General features: G+C 37.7%; 1 protein-coding gene and 1 pseudogene across 3 annotated transcripts; both read left to right on the top strand.

Moving 5' to 3' along the window:
- Positions 1-1017: 1017 nt before the first annotated feature.
- Positions 1018-24711, top strand: LOC119501444. 3 transcript variants are annotated; one of them, XM_037791806.1, is made up of 8 exons: positions 1018-1058; positions 11200-11277; positions 19548-20132; positions 20218-20337; positions 20796-21731; positions 21984-22580; positions 22666-22785; positions 23303-24711. In XM_037791806.1, the coding sequence occupies exons 2-8, from the start codon at positions 11249-11251 to the stop codon at positions 24285-24287; spliced, it is 3372 nt and encodes a 1123-aa protein (XP_037647734.1). In that variant the 5' UTR covers positions 1018-1058; positions 11200-11248; the 3' UTR covers positions 24288-24711. The 3 variants fall into 3 exon arrangements, with proteins under 3 accessions (XP_037647734.1, XP_037647733.1, XP_037647732.1); XM_037791805.1 differs by lacking the exons at positions 1018-1058; positions 11200-11277 and adding exons at positions 10978-11103; positions 18262-18339; XM_037791804.1 differs by lacking the exons at positions 1018-1058; positions 19548-20132; positions 20218-20337 and adding exons at positions 14505-15092; positions 15179-15298 and having other exon boundaries at positions 10988-11277.
- On the top strand, positions 2644-6648 carry LOC119501452 (annotated as a pseudogene).
- Positions 24712-24717: the final 6 nt, after the last annotated feature.

The raw sequence follows: 24717 nt of genomic DNA, 5'->3' as shown, positions 1-24717 counted from the left end.
CACTGCTTTTCTGAATTTATATTTATTTATTTTTATTATTATTTACTACTATTTACTGTTATTATTATTACTATTTTAATTATAATTTATCTATTCTTTTAATTACTTTTTGGGTGTCCGAGGAGAGTGGGCGGTTGTGAGTTTGTTGGAATGTGTGTAACTTTGTTGAAAAACATATATAGTTATAGTTATAGTTATATAGTTAAATACAAATTGAGCACAGATGCTGAGAATTTGATGAGGTATCATTTCTGGATTTTCAAAATAATCAAAGCAGCAGGTTGTCCTGCTCTAACAGGTACATTAAAAGGTCTTCCCTCTGAAATGTAGTGCAGTAGCATATAAAGTAGCATAAATGCATTGTTAATTTTAAGTTTACAGAGAGATGATAGCTCATAATTCCTATTTTCTAAATTAAAAAAAAGTATTTAGTGCATTTTTCACCTTTAAGGAGTGCTGCTAATACATCCATAGTGTGCTGCTGACTCTGTTCAAACTCATTGGTTCAGCCTCGTAAAAAAAAAGGAAGTTAGTCAACATCCGTCAAAACTTCCTGAACAGTTAGGCTAAACTGGTGATTATGATTTAGATTTAGATTTTGGCAGATTCAGCCAACACATGAGTTGGTTGTCTCTATAGGAAACAATCAGAGGTCCAATCTTGATTTATTTTTATTTTAACCTTGCAGGTAGACCTAATAATAAGACGAGGACCTGATAAGGAACTGGAGACAGCATATGCAGAGGACAAACATGTCTGCTGCAAGGTAAAGAGCTTAAATCTTTGAAGTATTTTTGCACAGAATAAGAGAGAAAAGCCTGTAGTAACAGCAGAGTGTCAAATAAAGTAAAAATATGTGTATTATTAGGAGACAGATCTTTGAAACTCCAATACACAGTGTGTTATGAACATGTGAAATAAATCCGAGATTCGAGTGGGTTTTAACCCTAAATTACATCCTTATGTGAGGTTGTTTTTTAGTGTTAAATAAATGTAGAAAGTAATGTATCTTATAAACAAAGGCAACAAATAGAGAAGTACGAACCTCTTGGCTTTTGGTATGTCAACCTATTGTATTAATCATAACTGTGAAACCATTTTAAATATATTATAGGCTATTGCAGATTATTGTGCCTAAAAGAATAAGTAGAATATTGTTGGAAGAGAAAACCTTGAACTCAACTGATAAACCATTTGTGCTTTGGCGACATCTGCTGGTCAGATTGTGTAAATGCAACGACAAACAGAAAATGTCTGTGCATTATGACTTTTGTCCTGTTTTATCTGAATAGTATCATAGTCTTTATAGCCATTAGCCTATTTTACAAGATTAGAGGAGCATGTGAAAAAAAAATGTAATTGCAAAGTATAAGTATTCTTTATGCTTTGCCATCCGATCATCCTACAACCCCTCAAATTCATCTTTTGGGACCCATTGGAGGGGTCCTGACCCCCAAGTTGGGAACCACTGATGTATGTAGATGATATAGGCCTCTATATATAAGAGGCCTTCTGGTTATGTTTTAGTCATTCAAACATACATACATACATACATACATACATACATACATACATGCATACATGCATACATGCATACTATATGTGTGACAATTAGTTTATGTTAGTTTGTAGTCATTTAGTTGTCTTTTTTAGTCTCCTTGTAGCTGTTTTGTGTCTCTGCATTTCTCTGTAGCCATTTTGTGTCTCTAATTGTGGCCATTTAGTGTCTCTGTAGTCATTTGGTGTCTCTTTGTAGTTGTTTAATGTCTCTTTGTAGCTGTTTTGTGTCTCTGCATTTCTTTGTAGTTGTTTAGTGTCTCTTTGTAGTCATTTGGTGTCCCTTCTTAGTCATTAAGATAGATAGATAGATAGATAGTAACTTTATTGATCCCGAGGGAAATTCAAGTTTCAAGCATCACAGTTCCATAGTGCAAAACATGTTAGTAAAAAGGCAGTAAAAAAGTTACTAGTGCAAAGTACAAAGTAAAAAAAAATATACCAGATATAAAAACACAAGGAGATGAAGAAAACTGTTAAAACTGAATATAGTGCAGGGTAACTCCGATAGCTTTGTCTATGAAAGTGCACTGTGTGCATTATTATATGTCCTGCAGACCATCCTCCTTTGCCCCCCCACACCCCCTACCCATGTATGTATGTACACTGTTTGTGAAGTCTGAACATGACCACTGACATTTGCCGTGCATCATGGGTCATCTAAGGTTATAAAGTCAGCCGTCTGTTCCCTCCCTATATAGTTATAGTTATAGTTATATAGTTAAATAAAGATTGAGCACAGATGCTGAGAATTTGATGGGGTGTCATTACTGGATTTTCTTAATAATCAAAGCAGCAGGTTGCCCTGCTCTAAAAGGTACATTAAAAGGTCTTCCCTCTGAAATGTAGTGCAGTAGCATATAAAGTAGCATAAATGCATTGTTAATTTTAAGTTTACAGAGAGATGATAGCTCATAATTTCTCTTTTCTAAATTAAAACGTATTTAGTGCATTTGTCACCTTTTAGGAGTGCTGCTAATACATCCATGGTGTGTTGCTGACTCTGTTCAGAACTCATTGGTTCATCCTCGTAAAAAAAAAAGTTATTTGGGTGTGGTGGTTCAATTCTTAAAGGGAAATGAAACCAAACTGCCACATCTCTCAAAACATCCTGAACATTTAGGCTAAACTGGTGATTTAGATTTAGATTTAGATTTTGGCAGATTCAGCCAACACATGAGTTGGTTGTTTCTATAAGAAACAATCAGATGTCCAATCCTGATTTATTTTTATTTTAACCACGCAGGTAGACCTAATAATAACACGAGGCCCCGATAAGGAACTGGAGACAGCATATGGAGAGGACAAACATGTCTGCTGCAAGGTAAAGAGCTTAAATCTTTGAAGTACTTTTGCACAGAATAAGAGAGAAAAGCCTGTAGTAACAGCAGAGTGTCAAATAAAGTAAAAATATGTGTATTATTAGGAGACAGATCTTTGAAACTCCAATACACAGTGTGTTATGAACATGTGAAATAAATCCGAGATTTGAGTGGGTTTTAACCCTAAATTACATCCTTATGTGAGGTTGTTTTTTAGTGTTAAATAAATGTAGAAAGTAATGTATCTTATAAACAAAGGCAACAAATAGAGAAGTACGAACCTCTTGGCTTTTGGTATGTCAACCTCTTGTATTAATCATCACTGTAAAATCATTTAAAATATATTATAGGCTATTGATGATTATTGAGCCTAAAAGAATAAGTAGAATATTGTTGGAAAAAAAACCTCGAACTTGTAAACTGATAAACCATTTGTGCTCTGGCAACATGTGCTCGTCAGATTGTGTAAATGCAACTACAAACAAAAATGTCTGTGCATTATGACTTTTGTCCTGTTTTATCTGAATAGTATCAAAGTCTTTATAGCCATTAGCCTATTTCACAAGATTAGAGAAGCATGTGAAACAAAATAACTTAATTGCAAAGTATAAGTATTCTTTATACTTTGCCATCCGATCATCCTACAACCCCTCAGATTCATCTTTTGGGACCTATTGGAGGGGTCCTGACCCCCAAGTTGGGAACAGCTGATGTATGTAGACAATATAGGCCTCTATATATAAGAGGGTCTTCTGGTTATGTTTTAGTCATACAAACATACAAACATACATACATGCATACTATATGTGTGATAATTAGTTTGTTAGTTTGTCATTAAGTGTCTCTGTAGTCATTTTGTTGTCTTTTTGAGTTTCTTTGTAGTTGCTTTGTGTCTCCTTGTAGCCATTTAGTGTCTCTTCGTAGTCGTTTAGTGTCTCTTTGTAGTCATTTGTTGTACTTATTAGTTTCTCATTTAGGGTCTCTTTGTGGTCGTTTGTTGTTCTTTCATTGATATTTTGATGAAGATGAAATGAGGCTTTCTGACGCAGCTTCCTGCCACTCTACAACAACAGTTCAGTTTGAATTTGTTTTGAAATCTCACAAACTGGATGATGTTTTGTTTTTCAGAAAAGAACTACAGAAGGCCTTGTGCTGCTACACCGCAGATACCCTCATCTACATCGACACAGTGAGAGAGTTCTGTGAGAGGAGCCCTGAATGGATGCTTGGGAGGGAGAAAGAGTTTCACATGATGGTGGACATCAAAGATAGGGCTGACAGCATCGTCCTAAAAATCGGCCATGTTACCCAGTCAGAGAACAAAGGTAAGGCCTTTTTGAAATATATGAAGAGCAAGGTGACTGCAGACAGCAGACGTGCAAAGCTGGAGAAGGAGCTGGCAGCTGTGCTGAAGGACACTCTGGGAGGCCTGCAGAAGCTCCACAGCTTCCTGGATGCAGTGGAGAATCTGGCGGTCACCTCACTCCATGTGTTCATGGAGGAGAACCTGGCGTTACATTTGCCAAAAGGGATCAGCCTCGAACAAGTTCAGGTTGTCATCACTGCTGCACGGGAAATCTGCCCTCTCCTCGTCGAGTTTAAAAGAGATACAAGTGTCTTCTTCCTTCCCAAACTTCAGAATGTGGAAGTGCTGTCATATCAGCTGGACAGATACATCCAGACCACCCAGACAATCTGTGAGAAGTTAGAGAAAAGGTAAAGAGACATTTCATCAAAATAATATGCACATTTTGCAAAATAGACATCTAATATATAAAAAAATGTATTTGTGTCTTTCACAGCTCCTTCAGTGACTTTTGCCTGAATATGAACGACGAAACTCTGGTAGACCTCGATGTGGATTTGTCTGAAGATGACTTACAAGGATGCTTCATCACATTAATCAGCTTGATGAAATCAGGTAAGCGTTGACCATCTATATTGGTTATATTGTTTATTGGCCCCAAATGTCAAAGAAGCAGCCGTTGGCAATGAAAATAAAAAACAAATATATATAAAGAGAAAATCACTCACCAAAAATAGACAACAAAATAGAAGAAGAAAAAATGCAAAGTTGAGGAGCTGGAGACACGGCAGCATGGCTGTAGACTCAATTTACTGCAAATAAAGGAAATTAGAGGCATAATTATTACAATTCATAACTCAAATAACATAAACTGATTTTACATGATTTCTATAAGCACTCAGAAATGAGAAGATCCTTGGATTATGGTTCTTGTCCAGCTGTTTATACCTCAGTATAATTTGTAATTTATTTTATGAAATATTGTAGCCCTTCTGCTTATTTCAGTTTTATGTGGATCCAAAAAAGAAACCATATCCCAAATCTAATATTTTCATACAGAATTCTAAAGTAACATATTAACCTTTTGAGATGTGTCATCTTATTTAGTCTTTCTTAATTTCTCTTCATCAGGATGAACCAGAGCTTCCGGACGGTGTTCCTGTTTCAGGAGGGACCATGTTCTAGTTTCATCAGTGAGTTCAGCGAGCGAAAGCCCAGGATGCTGCAGTTTCTAGAAGACCTGGAGGAGAACGCTGTTCAGCTAGACAGGATGAATAAGGGGGCAAAGATCTCCAGTGTGGCAGGCAGCTCGGTGGGGTTAGCTGGAGGTGTGCTTTCCATTGTTGGTTTGGCATTAATTCCTGTAACAGCTGGGGCGTCTCTAGCTCTGACAATGACTGGGGTGGGGCTGGGAATTACCAATAGAGTCACCAGTTTAGTCACCACCGCCACAGAGGTTGGCGTGAACCGTAAACATCAAAGAAAGCCAGTGAGACCTTCCAGAGCTTCATGGAGGATGTGCAGTGTCTTCATTATTGTCTGACAAGGATTTTTACAAATATTCGGTGTGGTATCGAAAAGATTGTTAATACTGCCTCAGCTGCTGAGTTGTTAAAAACTGAGGAGCTGGCTTTAAGTGCTGGCACAAGCACAGTGCAGGTAGGAAAAACATTACGTAACGTGGCCAGGGTGGTGGCAGATATCCCAGAGATTGGTCAGTTAGCAGCCAAAGTGCCTCTTGCCATCGCCAAGTTAGCAAGAGCCGGTCCCTTCGTGTTAAGCGCTCTCTCCCTCGGCATGGATGTCGTCTTCATCTGTAAAGACAGCATCAGTCTGGCCAAAGGCAGCGAGACTAAATTCTCTCAGTTCATCAGAGCCCTAGCTGCATTCTGGCGTTCAGAGATTGACTCATGGCAGAAGATCCATGACTTCCTGTGCAATGGTCAGCTGACATCAAAGGAAAACAAAACTTTCCTTGAGATGCCATTTTATCCAGAGAGGGAGATGAAGAAACTCGGAGAAACAGAAATGGAAATTCCATTTGATGAAGTGGATGAAAAGTGAAAGAGGAAGTTCTTGTGTAATACAGTAGTGCTCAGAGACAATACCAACTCTGACACTTTGATCAGATATGACATCCATTTAAACTTTGCTTACGGCTCACTGTTCAGCATCAAACATCATTACAATCTATCTTTGAGGAAGTTTTAATCAGCTGTAATTCTCATGGTATAAACCAATGTATCACTAAACCTGCTTCAAAACATAACACACTGTCATTTAGCGCTTTACCTGATGATAAATGTAACTGAAAAATATAATTACTATTTTAATCCTAGAGTTGCAATCACTGTCATATCAAAATATAATTAGAGCAAAAAATGTCATGCACAATACATTCTGTACAATCTGTATGATCTTCATTATTATGTTTGTATAATTCAGTCTGCCATTTCTCTTGCACAAAAATAAATACTATTTTAAAAAGTAAATGGTTTGTTTTTTTCAGATCTGAACATGACCACTGACATTTGCCGTGCATCATGGGTCATCTAAGGTTACAAAGTCAGCCGTCTGTTCCCTCCAGGTTTAACTGCAGTGTTTGATCTATTAGCCTACATCCATCCAAACATGTTTTAGAAGCCATTTCAATGATTAGTACTCATTACTATTTAATTTTACAAACAAACCAAAAATAGAAAAGTTTAGATTGAAAGATGCCTGCCCTACACCACTGGATGATGCTGTTACACAGAACATCTGTAAACTGAACCCTGAAGGCATCATTACAGTTTATTTTACATTAGAGCGCCTATTTATTTTAATTTATATTACTTTTAACTATAACTTTAAACTTTATCGATGTTTTGTTTGTTTTTTACAGCAAAATACACTGCTTTTCTGAATTTATATTTATTTATTTTTATTATTATTTACTACTATTTACTGTTATTATTATTACTATTTTAATTATAATTTATCTATTCTTTTAATTACTTTTTGGGTGTCCGAGGAGGTTGGGCGGTTGTGAGTTTGTTGGAATGTGTGTAACTTTGTTGAAAAACATATATAGTTATAGTTATAGTTATATAGTTAAATACAAATTGAGCACAGATGCTGAGAATTTGATGAGGTATCATTACTGGATTTTCTAAATAATCAAAGCAGCAGGTTGTCCTGCTCTAACAGGTACATTAAAAGGTCTTCCCTCTGAAATGTAGTGCAGTAGCATATAAAGTAGCATAAATGCATTGTTAATTTTAAGTTTACAGAGAGATGATAGCTCATAGTTTCTCTTTTCTAAATTAAAACGTATTTAGTGCATTTGTCTCCTTTTAGGAGTGCTGCTAATACATCCATAGTGTGCTGCTGACTCTGTTCAAACTCATTGTTTCAGCCTCGTAAGAAAAAAGGAAGTTAGTCAACATCCGTCAAAACTTCCTGAACAGTTAGGCTAAACTGGTGATTATGATTTAGATTTAGATTTTGGCAGATTCAGCCAACACATGAGTTGGTTGTCTCTATAGGAAACAATCAGAGGTCCAATCTTGATTTATTTTTATTTTAACCTTGCAGGTAGACCTAATAATAAGACGAGGACCTGATAAGGAACTGGAGACAGCATATGCAGAGGACAAACATGTCTGCTGCAAGGTAAAGAGCTTAAATCTTTGAAGTATTTTTGCACAGAATAAGAGAGAAAAGCCTGTAGTAACAGCAGAGTGTCAAATAAAGTAAAAATATGTGTATTATTAGGAGACAGATCTTTGAAACTCCAATACACAGTGTGTTATGAACATGTGAAATAAATCCGAGATTCGAGTGGGTTTTAACCCTAAATTACATCCTTATGTGAGGTTGTTTTTTAGTGTTAAATAAATGTAGAAAGTAATGTATCTTATAAACAAAGGCAACAAATAGAGAAGTACGGACCTCTTGGCTTTTGGTATGTCAACCTCTTGTATTAATCATCACTTTAAAATAATTTAAAATATATTATAGGCTATTGCAGATTATTGTGCCTAAAAGAATAAGTAGAATATTGTTGGAAAAAAAAACTTGAACTTGTAAACTGATAAACCATTTGTGCTCTGGTGATATCTGCTGGTCAAATCCTGTAAATGCAACGACAAACAAAAAAAGTCTGTGCATTATGACCTTTGTCCTGTTTTATCTGAATAGTATCATAGTCTTTATAGCCATTAGCCTATTTCACAAGATTAGAGGAGCATGTGAAAAAAAAAATGTAATTGCAAAGTATAAGTATTCTTTTCATGATTTGCCATCCGATCATCCTACAACCCCTCAGATTCATCTTTTGGGACCCATTGGAGGGGTCCTGACCCCCAAGTTGGGAACCACTGATGTATGTAGATGATATAGGCCTCAATATATAAGAGGCCTTCTGGTTATGTTTTAATCATACAAACATACATACATACATACATACATACATACATACATACATGCATACATGCATACATGCATACTATATGTGTGACAATTAGTTTATGTTAGTTTGTAGTCATTTAGTTGTCTTTTTTAGTCTCCTTGTAGCTGTTTTGTGTCTCTGCATTTCTCTGTAGCCATTTTGTGTCTCTAATTGTGGCCATTTAGTGTCTCTGTAGTCATTTGGTGTCTCTTTGTAGTTGTTTAATGTCTCTTTGTAGCTGTTTTGTGTCTCTGCATTTCTTTGTAGTTGTTTAGTGTCTCTTTGTAGTCATTTGGTGTCCCTTCTTAGTCATTAAGATAGATAGATAGATAGATAGTAACTTTATTGATCCCGAGGGAAATTCAAGTTTCAAGCATCACAGTTCCATAGTGCAAAACATGTTAGTAAAAAGGCAGTAAAAAAGTTACTAGTGCAAAGTACAAAGTAAAAAAAAATATACCAGATATAAAAACACAAGGAGATGAAGAAAACTGTTAAAACTGAATATAGTGCAGGGTAACTCCGATAGCTTTGTCTATGAAAGTGCACTGTGTGCATTATTATATGTCCTGCAGACCGTCCTCCTTTGCCCCCCCACACCCCCTACCCATGTATGTATGTACACTGTTTGTGAAGTCTGAACATGACCACTGACATTTGCCGTGCATCATGGGTCATCTAAGGTTACAAAGTCAGCCGTCTGTTCCCTCCAGGTTTAACTGCAGCGTTTGATCTCTTAGCCTACATCCATCCAAACATGTTTTAGAAGCCATTTCAATGATTATTACTCATTACTACTTCATTTTAAAAACAAACTAAAATAGAAAAGTTTAGATTGAAAGATGCCTGCCCTACACCACTGGATGGTGCTGTTACACAGGACTTCTGTAAACTGAACCCTGAAGGCATCATTACAGTTTATTTTACATTAGAGCGCCTATTTATTTTAATTTATATTACTTTTAAGTATAACTTTAAACTTTATCTATGTTTTTTTTACTCCAAAATACACTGCTTTCTTACATTTATATTTATGTATTTAATTATTATTTACTACTATTTATTATTATTATTATTATTATTATTATGATTATTATTATTGCTATTTTAATTATAATTCATCTATTCGTTTAATTACTTTTTGGGTGTCCGGGGAGGGTTGGCGGTTATATAATAAGAAATAAAAATATAATATAAATAATAATAATATATAAATAAATAAATGAGTAAACATTGAGCACAGATGCTGAGAATTTGATGGGGTATCATTTCTGGATTTTCAAAATAATCAAAGCATCAGGTTGCCCTGCTCTAACAGGTACATTAAATGGTCTTCCCTCTGAAATGTAGTGCAGTAGCATATAAAGTACTATAAAATGGAAATACTCAAGTAGGCTAGAACTAACATATATGTAGGCCTATGTGGAAATTGTACTTAAGAACAGTACTTGAGTAAATGTACTTAGTTACATTCCACCACTGGTCCCCACCTTTCTTAACCTGCTGCCAGGAAGCGAAATGTTCCTATAAGTAACAATCACTTCTATCATTGCTTTGGGTCATGTCAAATTATATACTGGAAAAACAAAGTTCGGAAACTTGTGTTTGGTTGATTATTTCTCTGTTGTTACAATGCTAATGGTCATTGTATTTTACATCGTTGGAAAGCCTGTTTATTTACCTTCACTATGATGTCCAACTTGTAAGGATCATGCATTTGTGGGATGAGCAGCACAGCTGATTATGTGGGTAGCGCCCAAGAAATATTTGCCAAAATGCTCTGCCAATGGTAAACAGTGTATTCTCATAAGGCTGCCAGGAAGCCCGCAATGACTGCCCTTCACCATCAGGCCCGTTTGCGCTGGTGTCGACAACACAGACAATGGAACCTGAACATGTGGGGGAATGTCATGTTCAGTGATGAGTCCAGGTCCTGTCTGCCAAAGTTGGATGGCAGGGTCAAAGTATGGAGACGACGCGGAGAACACTATGCTGATTGTTGCACCGATGGAGTAACAGCTTTTGATGGGGGCAGTGTCATGGTGTGGGGCGGCATCTCCCTCACTGGCAAAACAAGGCTTGTCATCATTGAAGGCCATCTCAATGCAGTGAGATATCGGGATGAGATTCTGCAGCCAGTGGCGATCCAATATCTCCACAATCTGGGACCTAACTTCATCCTCAGGTAAATAAACAGGCTTTCCAACCATATAAAATACAATGACCATTAGCATCGTAACAACAGAGAAATAATCCACCAAACACAAGTTTCCGAACTTTGTTTTTCCAGTTTATTTCCGACAGCCTGTTAAGGCAGCATCCTGCTGACTGTTATGGCTCTTTGTTTGAGCCTCGTAAATAAAGAAAATCAGTTAGTTGAGTTGGTGTTGGTTCGACCTGCTGATGTGGAGAAAGGAAAATTAAACCAAACTGCGTCAACTGTTGAAGTTTTGTCAACAAAAGTCCTGAACAGTTAAACTAAACTGATGATGTTAACAGATTCAGCCAACACATGAGTTGGTTGTCTCTATATGAAACAATCAGATGTCCAATCTTGATTTATTTTTATTTTAACCTCGCAGGTAGACCTAATAATAAGACGAGGCCCTGATAAGGAACTGGAGACAGCATATGGAGAGGACAAACATGTCTGCTGCAAGGTAAGGAGCTTAAATCTTTGAAGTACTTTTGCACAGAATAAGAGAGAAAAGCCTGTAGTAACAGCAGAGTGTCAAATAAAGTAAAGATATGTGTATTATTAGGAGACAGATCTTTGAAACTCCAATACACAGTGTGTTATGAAGATGTTAAATAAATCTGAGATTTGAGTGGGTTTTAACCCTAAATTACATCCTTATGTGAGGTTGTTTTTTAGGGTTAAATAAATGTAGAAAGTAATGTATCCTATAAACAAAGGCAACAAATAGAGAAGTACGAACCTCTTGGCTTTTGGTATGTCAACCTATTGTATTAATCATAACTGTGAAACCATTTAAAATATATTATAGGCTATTGCAGATTATTGTGCCTAAAAGAATAAGTAGAATATTGTTGGAAGAGAAAACCTTGAACTCAACTGATAAACCATTTGTGCTCTGGCGACATCTGCTGGTCAGATTGTGTAAATGCAACGACAAACAGAAAATGTCTGTGCATTATGACTTTTGTCCTGTTTTATCTGAATAGTATCATAGTCTTTATAGCCATTAGCCTATTTCACAAGATTAGAGGAGCATGTGAAAAAAAAATGTAATTGCAAAGTATAAGTATTCTTTATGCTTTGCCATCCGATCATCCTACAACCCCTCAAATTCATCTTTTGGGACCCATTGGAGGGGTCCTGACCCCCAAGTTGGGAACCACTGATGTATGTAGATGATATAGGCCTCAATATATAAGAGGCCTTCTGGTTATGTTTTAATCATACAAACATACATACATACATACATACATGCATACATGCATACATGCATACTATATGTGTGACAATTAGTTTATGTTAGTTTGTAGTCATTTAGTTGTCTTTTTTAGTCTCCTTGTAGCTGTTTTGTGTCTCTGCATTTCTCTGTAGCCATTTTGTGTCTCTAATTGTGGCCATTTAGTGTCTCTGTAGTCATTTGGTGTCTCTTTGTAGTTGTTTAATGTCTCTTTGTAGCTGTTTTGTGTCTCTGCATTTCTTTGTAGTTGTTTAGTGTCTCTTTGTAGTCATTTGGTGTCCCTTCTTAGTCATTAAGATAGATAGATAGATAGATAGTAACTTTATTGATCCCGAGGGAAATTCAAGTTTCAAGCATCACAGTTCCATAGTGCAAAACATGTTAGTAAAAAGGCAGTAAAAAAGTTACTAGTGCAAAGTACAAAGTAAAAAAAAATATACCAGATATAAAAACACAAGGAGATGAAGAAAACTGTTAAAACTGAATATAGTGCAGGGTAACTCCGATAGCTTTGTCTATGAAAGTGCACTGTGTGCATTATTATATGTCCTGCAGACCGTCCTCCTTTGCCCCCCCACACCCCCTACCCATGTATGTATGTACACTGTTTGTGAAGTCTGAACATGACCACTGACATTTGCCGTGCATCATGGGTCATCTAAGGTTATAAAGTCAGCCGTCTGTTCCCTCCCTATATAGTTATAGTTATAGTTATATAGTTAAATAAAGATTGAGCACAGATGCTGAGAATTTGATGGGGTGTCATTACTGGATTTTCTTAATAATCAAAGCAGCAGGTTGCCCTGCTCTAAAAGGTACATTAAAAGGTCTTCCCTCTGAAATGTAGTGCAGTAGCATATAAAGTAGCATAAATGCATTGTTAATTTTAAGTTTACAGAGAGATGATAGCTCATAATTTCTCTTTTCTAAATTAAAAAAGTATTTAGTGCATTTGTCACCTTTTAGGAGTGCTGCTAATACATCCATGGTGTGTTGCTGACTCTGTTCAGAACTCATTGGTTCATCCTCGTAAAAAAAAAAGTTATTTGGGTGTGGTGGTTCAATTCTTAAAGGGAAATGAAACCAAACTGCCACATCTCTCAAAACATCCTGAACAGTTAGGCTAAACTGGTGATTTAGATTTAGATTTAGATTTTGGCAGATTCAGCCAACACATGAGTTGGTTGTTTCTATAAGAAACAATCAGATGTCCAATCCTGATTTATTTTTATTTTAACCACGCAGGTAGACCTAATAATAACACGAGGCCCCGATAAGGAACTGGAGACAGGATATGCAGAGGACAAACATGTCTGCTGCAAGGTAAAGAGCTTAAATCTTTGAAGTACTTTTGCACAGAATAAGAGAGAAAAGCCTGTAGTAACAGCAGAGTGTCAAATAAAGTAAAAATATGTGTATTATTAGGAGACAGATCTTTGAAACTCCAATACACAGTGTGTTATGAAGATGTGAAATAAATCCGAGATTTGAGTGGGTTTTAACCCTAAATTACATCCTTATGTGAGTTTGTTTTTTAGTGTTAAATAAATGTAGAAAGTAATGTATCTTATAAACAAAGGCAACAAATAGAGAAGTACGAACCTCTTGGCTTTTGGTATGTCAACCTCTTGTATTAATCATCACTGTAAAATCATTTAAAATATATTATAGGCTATTGATGATTATTGAGCCTAAAAGAATAAGTAGAATATTGTTGGAAAAAAAACCTCGAACTTGTAAACTGATAAACCATTTGTGCTCTGGCAACATGTGCTCGTCAGATTGTGTAAATGCAACTACAAACAAAAAATGTCTGTGCATTATGACTTTTGTCCTGTTTTATCTGAATAGTATCAAAGTCTTTATAGCCATTAGCCTATTTCACAAGATTAGAGAAGCATGTGAAACAAAATAACTTAATTGCAAAGTATAAGTATTCTTTATACTTTGCCATCCGATCATCCTACAACCCCTCAGATTCATCTTTTGGGACCTATTGGAGGGGTCCTGACCCCCAAGTTGGGAACAGCTGATGTATGTAGACAATATAGGCCTCTATATATAAGAGGGTCTTCTGGTTATGTTTTAGTCATACAAACATACAAACATACATACATGCATACTATATGTGTGATAATTAGTTTGTTAGTTTGTCATTAAGTGTCTCTGTAGTCATTTTGTTGTCTTTTTGAGTTTCTTTGTAGTTGCTTTGTGTCTCCTTGTAGCCATTTAGTGTCTCTTCGTAGTCGTTTAGTGTCTCTTTGTAGTCATTTGTTGTACTTATTAGTTTCTCATTTAGGGTCTCTTTGTGGTCGTTTGTTGTTCTTTCATTGATATTTTGATGAAGATGAAATGAGGCTTTCTGACGCAGCTTCCTGCCACTCTACAACAACAGTTCAGTTTGAATTTGTTTTGAAATCTCACAAACTGGATGATGTTTTGTTTTTCAGAAAAGAACTACAGAAGGCCTTGTGCTGCTACACCGCAGATACCCTCATCTACATCGACACAGTGAGAGAGTTCTGTGAGAGGAGCCCTGAATGGATGCTTGGGAGGGAGAAAGAGTTTCACATGATGGTGGACATCAAAGATAGGGCTGACAGCATCGTCCTAAAAATCGGCCATGTTACCCAGTCAGAGAACAAAGGTAAGGCCTTTTTGAAATATATGAAGAGCAAGGTGACTGCAGACAGCAGACGTGCAGAGTTGGAGAAGGAGCTGGCAGCTGTGCTGAAGGACACTCTGGGAGGCCTGCAGAAGCTCCACAGCTTCCTGGATGCAGTGGAGAATCTGGCGGTCACCTCACTCCATGTGTTCATGGAGGAGAACCTGGCGTTACATTTGCCAAAAGGGATCAGCCTCGAACAAGTTCAGGTTGTCATCACTGCTGCACGGGAAATCTGCCCTCTCCTCGTCGAGTTTAAAAGAGATACAAGTGTCTTCTTCCTTCCCAAACTTCAGAATGTGGAAGTGCTGTCATATCAGCTGGACAGATACATCCAGACCACCCAGACAATCTGTGAGAAGTTAGAGAAAAGGTAAAGAGACATTTCATCAAAATAATATGCACATTTTGCAAAATAGACATCTAATATAAAAAAAAATGTATTTGTGTCTTTCACAGCTCCTTCAGTGACTTTTGCCTGAATATGAACGACGAAACTCTGGTAGACCTCGATGTGGATTTGTCTGAAGATGACTTACAAAGGATGCTTCATCACATTAATCAGCTTGATGAAATCAGGTAAGCGTTGACCATCTATATTGGTTATATTGTTTATTGGCCCCAAATGTCAAAGAAGCAGCCGTTGGCAATGAAAATAAAAAACAAATATATATAAAGAGAAAATCACTCACCAAAAATAGACAACAAAATAGAAGAAGAAAAAATGCAAAGTTGAGGAGCTGGAGACACAGCAGCATGGCTGTAGACTCAATTTACTGCAAATAAAGGAAATTAGAGGCATAATTATTACAATTCATAACTCAAATAACATAAACTGATTTTACATGATTTCTATAAGCACTCAGAAATGAGAAGATCCTTGGATTATGGTTCTTGTCCAGCTGTTTATACCTCAGTATAATTTGTAATTTATTTTATGAAATATTGTAGCCCTTCTGCTTATTTCAGTTTTATGTGGATCCAAAAAAGAAACCATATCCCAAATCTAATATTTTCATACAGAATTCTAAAGTAACATATTAACCTTTTGAGATGTGTCATCTTATTTAGTCTTTCTTAATTTCTCTTCATCAGGATGAACCAGAGCTTCCGGACGGTGTTCCTGTTTCAGGAGGGACCATGTTCTAGTTTCATCAGTGAGTTCAGCGAGCGAAAGCCCAGGATGCTGCAGTTTCTAGAAGACCTGGAGGAGAACGCTGTTCAGCTAGACAGGATGAATAAGGGGGCAAAGATCTCCAGTGTGGCAGGCAGCTCGGTGGGGTTAGCTGGAGGTGTGCTTTCCATCGTTGGTTTGGCATTAATTCCTGTAACAGCTGGGGCGTCTCTAGCTCTGACAATGACTGGGGTGGGGCTGGGAATTACCAATACAGTCACCAGTTTAGTCACCACCGCCACAGAGGTTGGCGTGAACCGTAAACATCAAAAGAAAGCCAGTGAGACCTTCCAGAGCTTCATGGAGGATGTGCAGTGTCTTCATTATTGTCTGACAAGGATTTTTACAAATATTCGGTGTGGTATCGAAAAGATTGTTAATACTGCCTCAGCTGCTGAGTTGTTAAAAACTGAGGAGCTGGCTTTAAGTGCTGGCACAAGCACAGTGCAGGTAGGAAAAACATTACGTAACGTGGCCAGGGTGGTGGCAGATATCCCAGAGATTGGTCAGTTAGCAGCCAAAGTGCCTCTTGCCATCGCCAAGTTAGCAAGAGCCGGTCCCTTCGTGTTAAGCGCTCTCTCCCTCGGCATGGATGTCGTCTTCATCTGTAAAGACAGCATCAGTCTGGCCAAAGGCAGCGAGACTAAATTCTCTCAGTTCATCAGAGCCCTAGCTGCATTCTGGTGTTCAGAGATTGACTCATGGCAGAAGATCCATGACTTCCTGTGCAATGGTCAGCTGACATCAAAGGAAAACAAAACTTTCCTTGAGATGCCATTTTATCCAGAGAGGGAGATGAAGAAACTCGGAGAAACAGAAATGGAAATTCCATTTGATGAAGTGGATGAAAAGTGAAAGAGGAAGTTCTTGTGTAATACAGTAGTGCTCAGAGACAATACCAACTCTGACACTTTGATCAGATATGACATCCATTTAAACTTTGCTTACGGCTCACTGTTCAGCATCAAACATCATTACAATCTATCTTTGAGGAAGTTTTAATCAGCTGTAATTCTCATGGTATAAACCAATGTATCACTAAACCTGCTTCAAAACATAACACACTGTCATTTAGCACTTTACCTGATGATAAATGTAACTGAAAAATATAATTACTATTTTAATCCTAGAGTTGCAATCACTGTCATATCAAAATATAATTAGAGCAAAAAATGTCATGCACAATACATTCTGTACAATCTGTATGATCTTCATTATTATGTTTGTATAATTCAGTCTGCCATTTCTCTTGCACAAAAATAAATACTATTTTAAAAAGTAAATGGTTTGTTTTTTTCAGATCTGAACATGACCACTGACATTTGCCGTGCATCATGGGTCATCTAAGGTTACAAAGTCAGCCGTCTGTTCCCTCCAGGTTTAACTGCAGTGTTTGATCTATTAGCCTACATCCATCCAAACATGTTTTAGAAGCCATTTCAATGATTATTACTCATTACTACTTCATTTTACTAACAAACCAAAAATAGAAAAATTTAGATTGAAAGATGCCTGCCCTACACCACTGGATGGTGCTGTTATACAGGACTTCTGTAAACTGAACCCTGAAGGCATCATTACAGTTTATTTTACATTAGAGCGCCTAATTATTTTATTTCACATTACTTTTAACTATAACTTTAAACTTTATCTATGTTTTGTTTTGTTTTTTTACACCAAAATACACTGTTTTTCTATATTTATATATATATTTTTTTATTATTATTTATTACTATTTATTGTTATTATTATTAACATTTTAATTATAATTTATCTATTCGTTTGATTACTTTTTGGGTGTCCGAGGAGGTTGGGCGGTTGTGAGTTTGTTGGAATGTGTGTAACTTTGTTGAAAACTTATATAGTTATAGTTATAGTTATATAGTTAAATAAACATTGAGCACAGATGCTGAGAATTTGATGAGGTATCATTACTGGATTTTCTAAATAATCAAAGCAGCAGGTTGCCCTGCTCTAACAGGTACATTAAAAGGTCTTCCCTCTGAAATGTAGTGCAGTAGCATATAAAGTAGCATAAATGCATTGTTAATTTTAAGTTTACAGAGAGATGATAGCTCATAGTTTCTCTTTTCTAAATTAAAACGTATTTAGTGCATTTGTCTCCTTTTAGGAGTGCTGCTAATACATCCATAGTGTGCTGCTGACTCTGTTCAAACTCATTGTTTCAGCCTCGTAAGAAAAAAGGAAGTTAGTCAACATCCGTCAAAACTTCCTGAACAGTTAGGCTAAACTGGTGATTATGATTTAGATTTAGATTTTGGCAGATTCAGCCAACACATGAGTTGGTTGTCTCTATAGGAAACAATCAGAGGTCCAATCTTGATTTATTTTTATTTTAACCTTGCAGGTAGACCTAATAATAAGACGAGGACCTGATAAGGAACTGGAGACAGCATATGCAGAGGACAAACATGTCTGCTGCAAGGTAAAGAGCTTAAATCTTTGAAGTATTTTTGCACAGAATAAGAGAGAAAAGCCTGTAGTAACAGCAGAGTGTCAAATAAAGTAAAAATATGTGTATTATTAGGAGACAGATCTTTGAAACTCCAATACACAGTGTGTTATGAACATGTGAAATAAATCCGAGATTCGAGTGGGTTTTAACCCTAAATTACATCCTTATGTGAGGTTGTTTTTTAGTGTTAAATAAATGTAGAAAGTAATGTATCTTATAAACAAAGGCAACAAATAGAGAAGTACGGACCTCTTGGCTTTTGGTATGTCAACCTCTTGTATTAATCATCACTTTAAAATAATTTAAAATATATTATAGGCTATTGCAGATTATTGTGCCTAAAAGAATAAGTAGAATATTGTTGGAAAAAAAAACTTGAACTTGTAAACTGATAAACCATTTGTGCTCTGGTGATATCTGCTGGTCAAATCCTGTAAATGCAACGACAAACAAAAAAAGTCTGTGCATTATGACCTTTGTCCTGTTTTATCTGAATAGTATCATAGTCTTTATAGCCATTAGCCTATTTCACAAGATTAGAGGAGCATGTGAAAAAAAAAATGTAATTGCAAAGTATAAGTATTCTTTTCATGATTTGCCATCCGATCATCCTACAACCCCTCAGATTCATCTTTTGGGACCCATTGGAGGGGTCCTGACCCCCAAGTTGGGAACCACTGATGTATGTAGACGATATAGGCCTCTATATATAAGAGGCCTTCTGGTTATGTTTTAGTCATTCAAACATACATACATACATACATACATACTATATGTGTGACAATTAGTTTGTTAGTTTATAGTCATTTAGTGTCTTTGTAGTCATTTTGTTGTCTTTTTGAGTCTCTCTGTAGCTGTTTTGTGTCTCTGCAATTCTCTGTAGTCATTTAGTGTCTTTGTAGTCATTTAGTGTCTCTTTGTAGTCGTTTTGTGTCTGTGCATTTCGTTGTAGTCGCTTAATGTCTCTTTGTAGTCATTTAGTGACTATTTGTAGTAATTTATTGTACTTATTAGTTTCTCATTTAGTGTCTCTTTGTGGTCGTTTTGTTGTTCTTTCATTGACATTTTGATGAAGATGAAATGAGGCTGTCTGACGCAGCTTCCTGCCACTCCACAACAACAGTTCAGTTTGAATTTGTTTTGAAATCTCACAAACTGGATAATGTTTTGTGTTTCAGAAAAGAACTACAGAAGGCCTTGTGCTGCTACACCGCAGATACCCTCATCTACATCGACACAGTGAGAGAGTTCTGTGAGAGGAGACCTGAATGGATGCTTGGGAGGGAGAAAGAGTCGCACATGATGTTGGACATCAAAGATAGGGCTGACAGCATCGGCCATGTTACCCAGTCAAAGAACAGAGGTGAGGCCTTTTTGAAATATATGAAGAGCAAGGTGACCCAGGTGACTGCAGACAGCAGACGTGCAGAGTTGGAGAAGGAGCTGGCTGCTGTGCTGAAGGACACTCTGAGAGGCCTGGAGAAGCTCCACAGCTTCCTGGATGCAGTGGAGAATCTGGCGGTCACCTCGCTCCATGTGTTCACAGAGGAGAACCAGGCGTTACATTTGCCAGAAGGGATCAGCCTCGAACAAGTTCAGGTTGTCATCACTGCTGCACGGAAAATCTGCCATCTCCTCCTCAAGTTTAAAAGAGATACAAGTGTCTTCTTCCTTCCCAAACTTCAGAATGTGGAAGTGCTGTCATATCAGCTGGACAGATACATCAAGACCACCCAGAAAATCTGTGAGAAGTTAGAGAAAAGGTAAAGAGACATTTCATCAAAACAATATGCACATTTAGCAAAATAGACATCTAATATAAAAAAAAATAATTTGTGTCTTTCACAGCTCCTTCAGTGACTTTTGCCTGAATATGAACACCAAAACTCTGGTAGACTTTGATGTGGATTTGTCTGAAGATGAGATACAAAGGATGTTTCATCACATTAATCAGCTTGATGAAATCAGGTAAGCATTAACTATCTATATTGGTTATATTGTTTATTGTCCCCAAATGTCAAAGAAGCAGCCTTTGGCAATGAAAATAAAATACAAATATGTATTAAAAGAAAATCACTCACCAAAAATAGACAACAAAATAGAACAAGAAAAAATGCAAAGTTGAGGAGCTGGAGACACGGCAGCATGGCTGTAGACTCAATTTACTGCAACTAAAGGAAATTAGAGGCAAAATTATTATAATTCATAGCTCAAATGACATAAACCTGATTTTCCATGATTTCTATAGACACTCAGAAATGAGAAGATCCTTGGGTTATGGTTCTTGTCCAGCTGTTTATACCTCAGTATAATTTGAATTTATTTTATGATATATTGTAGTCACTTCTGCTTATTTCAACATATTAACCGTTTGAGTTGTGTCATCTTATTTAGTCTTTCTTAATTTCCTCTTTTCTCTTCATCAGGATGAACCAGAGCTTCCGGACGGTGTTCCTGTTTCAGGAGGAACCATGTTCTGGCTTCATCAGTGAGTTCAGCGACCGAAAGCCCAGGATGCTGCAGTTTCTAGAAAACCTGGAGGAGAATGCTGTTCAGCTAGACAGGATGAATAAGGGGGCAAAGATCTCCAGTGTGGCAGGCAGCTCGGTAGGGGCAGCTGGAGGTGTGCTTTCCATCATTGGTTTGGCATTAATTCCTGTAACAGCTGGAGCGTCTCTAATTCTGACAATGACTGGGTTGGGGCTGGGAATTACCAGCGGAGTCAACAGTTTAGTCACCACCGTCACAGAGGTTGTCGTGAACCATAAACATAAAGAGAAAGCCAATGAGACCTTCCAGAGCTTCATGGAGAATGTGCAGTGTCTCCAGGATTGTCTGGAGGAGGTCACCAAAAGGGAAACGAGCCAGATAGATGTGGTTGTGGGAATAGGCAAGTTGTTTGGTAACGTTTGTGCTACTGGGAAGGCTATCGATGGAATTGTTGATGCTGCCTCAGCTTATATTTTAACAACTGAGGAGCTGGCTGTTAGTGCTGGCAGAGTGGCATTGCAGGAAGGAAAAGCATTACGTAACGTACCCAGGATGGCGGCAGATATCCCAGATATTGGTCAGGCAGCAGCCAAAGCGCCTCTCGCCCTCTCCAACTCAGCAAGAGCCGGTTTCATCGGGCTCAACGCTCTCTTCATCGGCATGGATGTCTTCTTCATCTGTAAAGACAGCATCAGTCTGGCCAAAGGCAGCGAGACTGAAGACTCTCAGTTCATCAGAGCCAGAGCTGCACTCTGGCGTTCGGAGATTGACTCATGGCAGAAGATCCATGACTTCCTGTGCAAAGGTCAGCTGACATCAAAGGAAAACAAAGCTGTCCTGGAGACGCCATTTTATCCAGAGAGGGAGATGAAGTGAGTCATTTGCAGTCATTTAGTGTCTCTTTGTAGTCATTTTGTTGCAGTTTAGTGTCTCTTTGTAGTTATTGATTTTACTTATTAACGTCTCATTTAGTGTCTCTTTGTGGTCGTTTTGTTGTTCTTTCATTGATATTTTGATGAAGATGAAATGAGGCTGTCTGACGCAGCTTCCTGCCACTCTACAACAACAGTTCAGTTTGAATTTGTTTTGAAATCTCACAAACTGGATGATGTTTTGTGTTTCAGAAAAGAACTACAGGAGGCCTTGTGCTGCTACACCGCAGATACCCTCATCTACATCGACACAGTGAGAGAGTTCTGTGAGAGGAGCCCTGAATGGATGCTTGGGAGGGAGAAAGAGTTGCACATGATGGTGGACATCAAAGATAGGGCTGACAGCATCGGCCTAAAAATCGGCCATGTTACCCAGTCAGAGAACAAAGGTAAGGCCTTTTTGAAATATATGAAGAGCAAGGTGACCCTGTTGACTGCAGCCAGCAGACGTGCAGAACTGGAGAAGGAGCTGGCTGCTGTGCTGAAGGACACTCTGAGTGGCCTGGAGAAGCTCCACTGCTTCCTGGATGCAGTGGAGAATCTGGCGGTCACCTCACTCCATGTGTTCATGGAGGAGAACCAGGGGTTACATTTGCCAGAAGGGATCAGCCTCGAACAAGTTCAGGTTGTCATCACTGCTGCACGGAAAATCTGCCATCTCCTCCTCAAGTTTAAAAGCGATACAAGTGTCTTCTTCCTTCCCAAACTTCAGAATGTGGAAGTGCTGTCATATCAGCTGAACAGATACATCAAGACCACCCAGAAAATCTGTGAGAAGTTAGAGAAAAGGTAAAGAGACATTTCATCAAAATAATATGCACATTTTGCAAAATAGACATCTAACATAAAAAAAATTAATTTGTGTCTTTCACAGCTCCTTCAGTGACTTTTGCCTGAATTTGAACGACGAAACTCTGGTAGACATCGATGTGGATTTGTCTGAAGATGACATACAAAGGATGTTTCATCACATTAATCAGCTTGATGAAATCAGGTAAGCATTAACCATCTATATTGATTATATTGTTTATTGGCCCCAAATGTCAAAGAAGCAGCCGTTGGCAATGAAAATAAAATACAAATATGTATAAAAAGAAAATCACGCACCAAAAATAGACAACAAAATAGAACAAGATAAAATACAAAGTTGAGGAGCTGGAGACACAGCAGCATGGCTGTAGACTCAATTTACTGCAACTAATGGAAATTAGAGGCAATATTATTATAATTCATAACTCAAATGACATAAACCTGATTTTCCATGATTTCTATAATCACTCAAAAATGAGTGGATCCTTGGGTTATGGTTCTTGTCCAGCTGTTAATACCTCAGTATAAGTTGAATTTATTTCATGGAATATTGTAGTCACTTCTGTTTATTTCAGTTTTATGTTGATCCAAAAAAGAAAACCATATCCCAAATCTAATATTTTCATACAGAATTTAAAGTAACATATTAACATTTTGAGTTGTGTCATCTTATTTAATCTTTCCTCTTTTCTCTTCATCAGGTTGAACCAGAGCTTCCGGACGGTGTTCCTGTTTCAGGAGGAACCATGTTCTGACTTCATCAGTGAGTTCAGCGAGCGAAAGCCCAGGATGCTGCAGTCTCTAGAAGACCTGGAGGAGAATGCTGTTCAGCTAGACAGGATGAATATGGGGGCAAAGATCTCCAGTGTGGCAGGCAGCTCGGTGAGGGCAGCTGGAGGTGTGATTTCCATCGTTGGTTTGGCATTAGGTCCTGTAACAGCTGGAGCGTCTCTAGTTCTGACAATGACTGGTTTGGGGCTGGGAATTACTAGCAGAGTCAACAGTGCCGTCACCACCGCCACAGAGGTTGGCGTGAACCATAAACATCAAAAGAAAGCCAGTGAGACCTTCCAGAGCTTCATGGAGGATATGCAGTGTCTCCAGGATTGTCTGGAGGAGGTCACCATTAGGAAAACGAGCCAGATAGATGTGGTTGTGGGAGTAGGCATTGTGCTTGGTAAAGCTGGGTATGATATCCGAAATCTTGTTCAAAAGGTCTCAGCCTTTAAGAAGTTAAAAACTGAGGAGCTGGCTGTAAGTGCTGGCAGAGGGGCAGTGCAGGAAGAAAAAGCATTACGTAACGTGCCCAGGGTGGCGGCAGATATCCCAGATATTGGTCAGGCAGAAGCCAAAGGGCCTCTTGCCCGCTCCAACTCAGTCAGTGTCAGTACCATCACGTTCAGCGCTCTCTTCCTCGGCATGGATGTCTTCTCCATCTGTAAAGACAGCATTAGTCTGGGCAAAGGCAGCGAGACTGAAATCTCTCAGTTCATCAGAGCCAGAGCTGCACTCTGGCGTTTGGAGATGGACTCATGGCAGAAGATACATGACTTCCTGTGTGAAGGTCAGCTGACATCAAAGGAAAACAAAGCTTTCCTGGAGATGCCATTTTATCCAGAGAGGGAGATGAAGAAACTCGGAGAAACAGAAATGGAAATTCCATTTGATGAAGTGGATGAAAAGTGAAAGAGGAAAGTTCTTGTGTAATACAGTAGTGCTCAGAGACAATACCAACTCTGACACTCTGATCAGATATGAGATCCATTTAAACTTTGCTTACAGCTCACTGTTCAGCATCAAACATGATTAATATCTATCATATTTTTAATCAGCTGTAATTCTCATGGCATAAACCAATGTATCGCTAAACCTGCTTCAAAACATAACGCACTGTCATTTAGCGCTTTACCTGATGATAAATGTAACTGAAAAATATAATTACTATTTTAATTCTAGAGTTGTAATTACTGTCATATAAAAATATAATTAGAGCAAAAAATGTTATGCACAATACATTCTGTACAATCTGTATGATCTTCATTATTATGTATGTATAATTCAGTCTGCCATTTCTCTTGCACAAAAATAAATACAATTTTAAAAAGTAAAAGGTTTG

This window comes from Sebastes umbrosus, chromosome 14, assembly GCF_015220745.1.
Source record: "Sebastes umbrosus isolate fSebUmb1 chromosome 14, fSebUmb1.pri, whole genome shotgun sequence".
In the NCBI taxonomy this organism is placed as follows: Eukaryota; Metazoa; Chordata; class Actinopteri; order Perciformes; family Sebastidae; genus Sebastes; species Sebastes umbrosus.
This window is presented reverse-complemented; position numbering and strand designations above follow the sequence as displayed.

Coding starts and splice junctions, on each gene's coding strand:
- LOC119501444 (XM_037791804.1), top strand. CDS start 11,249: ATGGAGAGGACAAACATGTCTGCTGCAAG. Junction 15,093..15,178: donor TGTGAGAAGTTAGAGAAAAG/GTAAAGAGACAT, acceptor TGTCTTTCACAG/CTCCTTCAGTGACTTTTGCC. Junction 21,732..21,983: donor TATCCAGAGAGGGAGATGAA/GTGAGTCATTTG, acceptor TTTGTGTTTCAG/AAAAGAACTACAGGAGGCCT.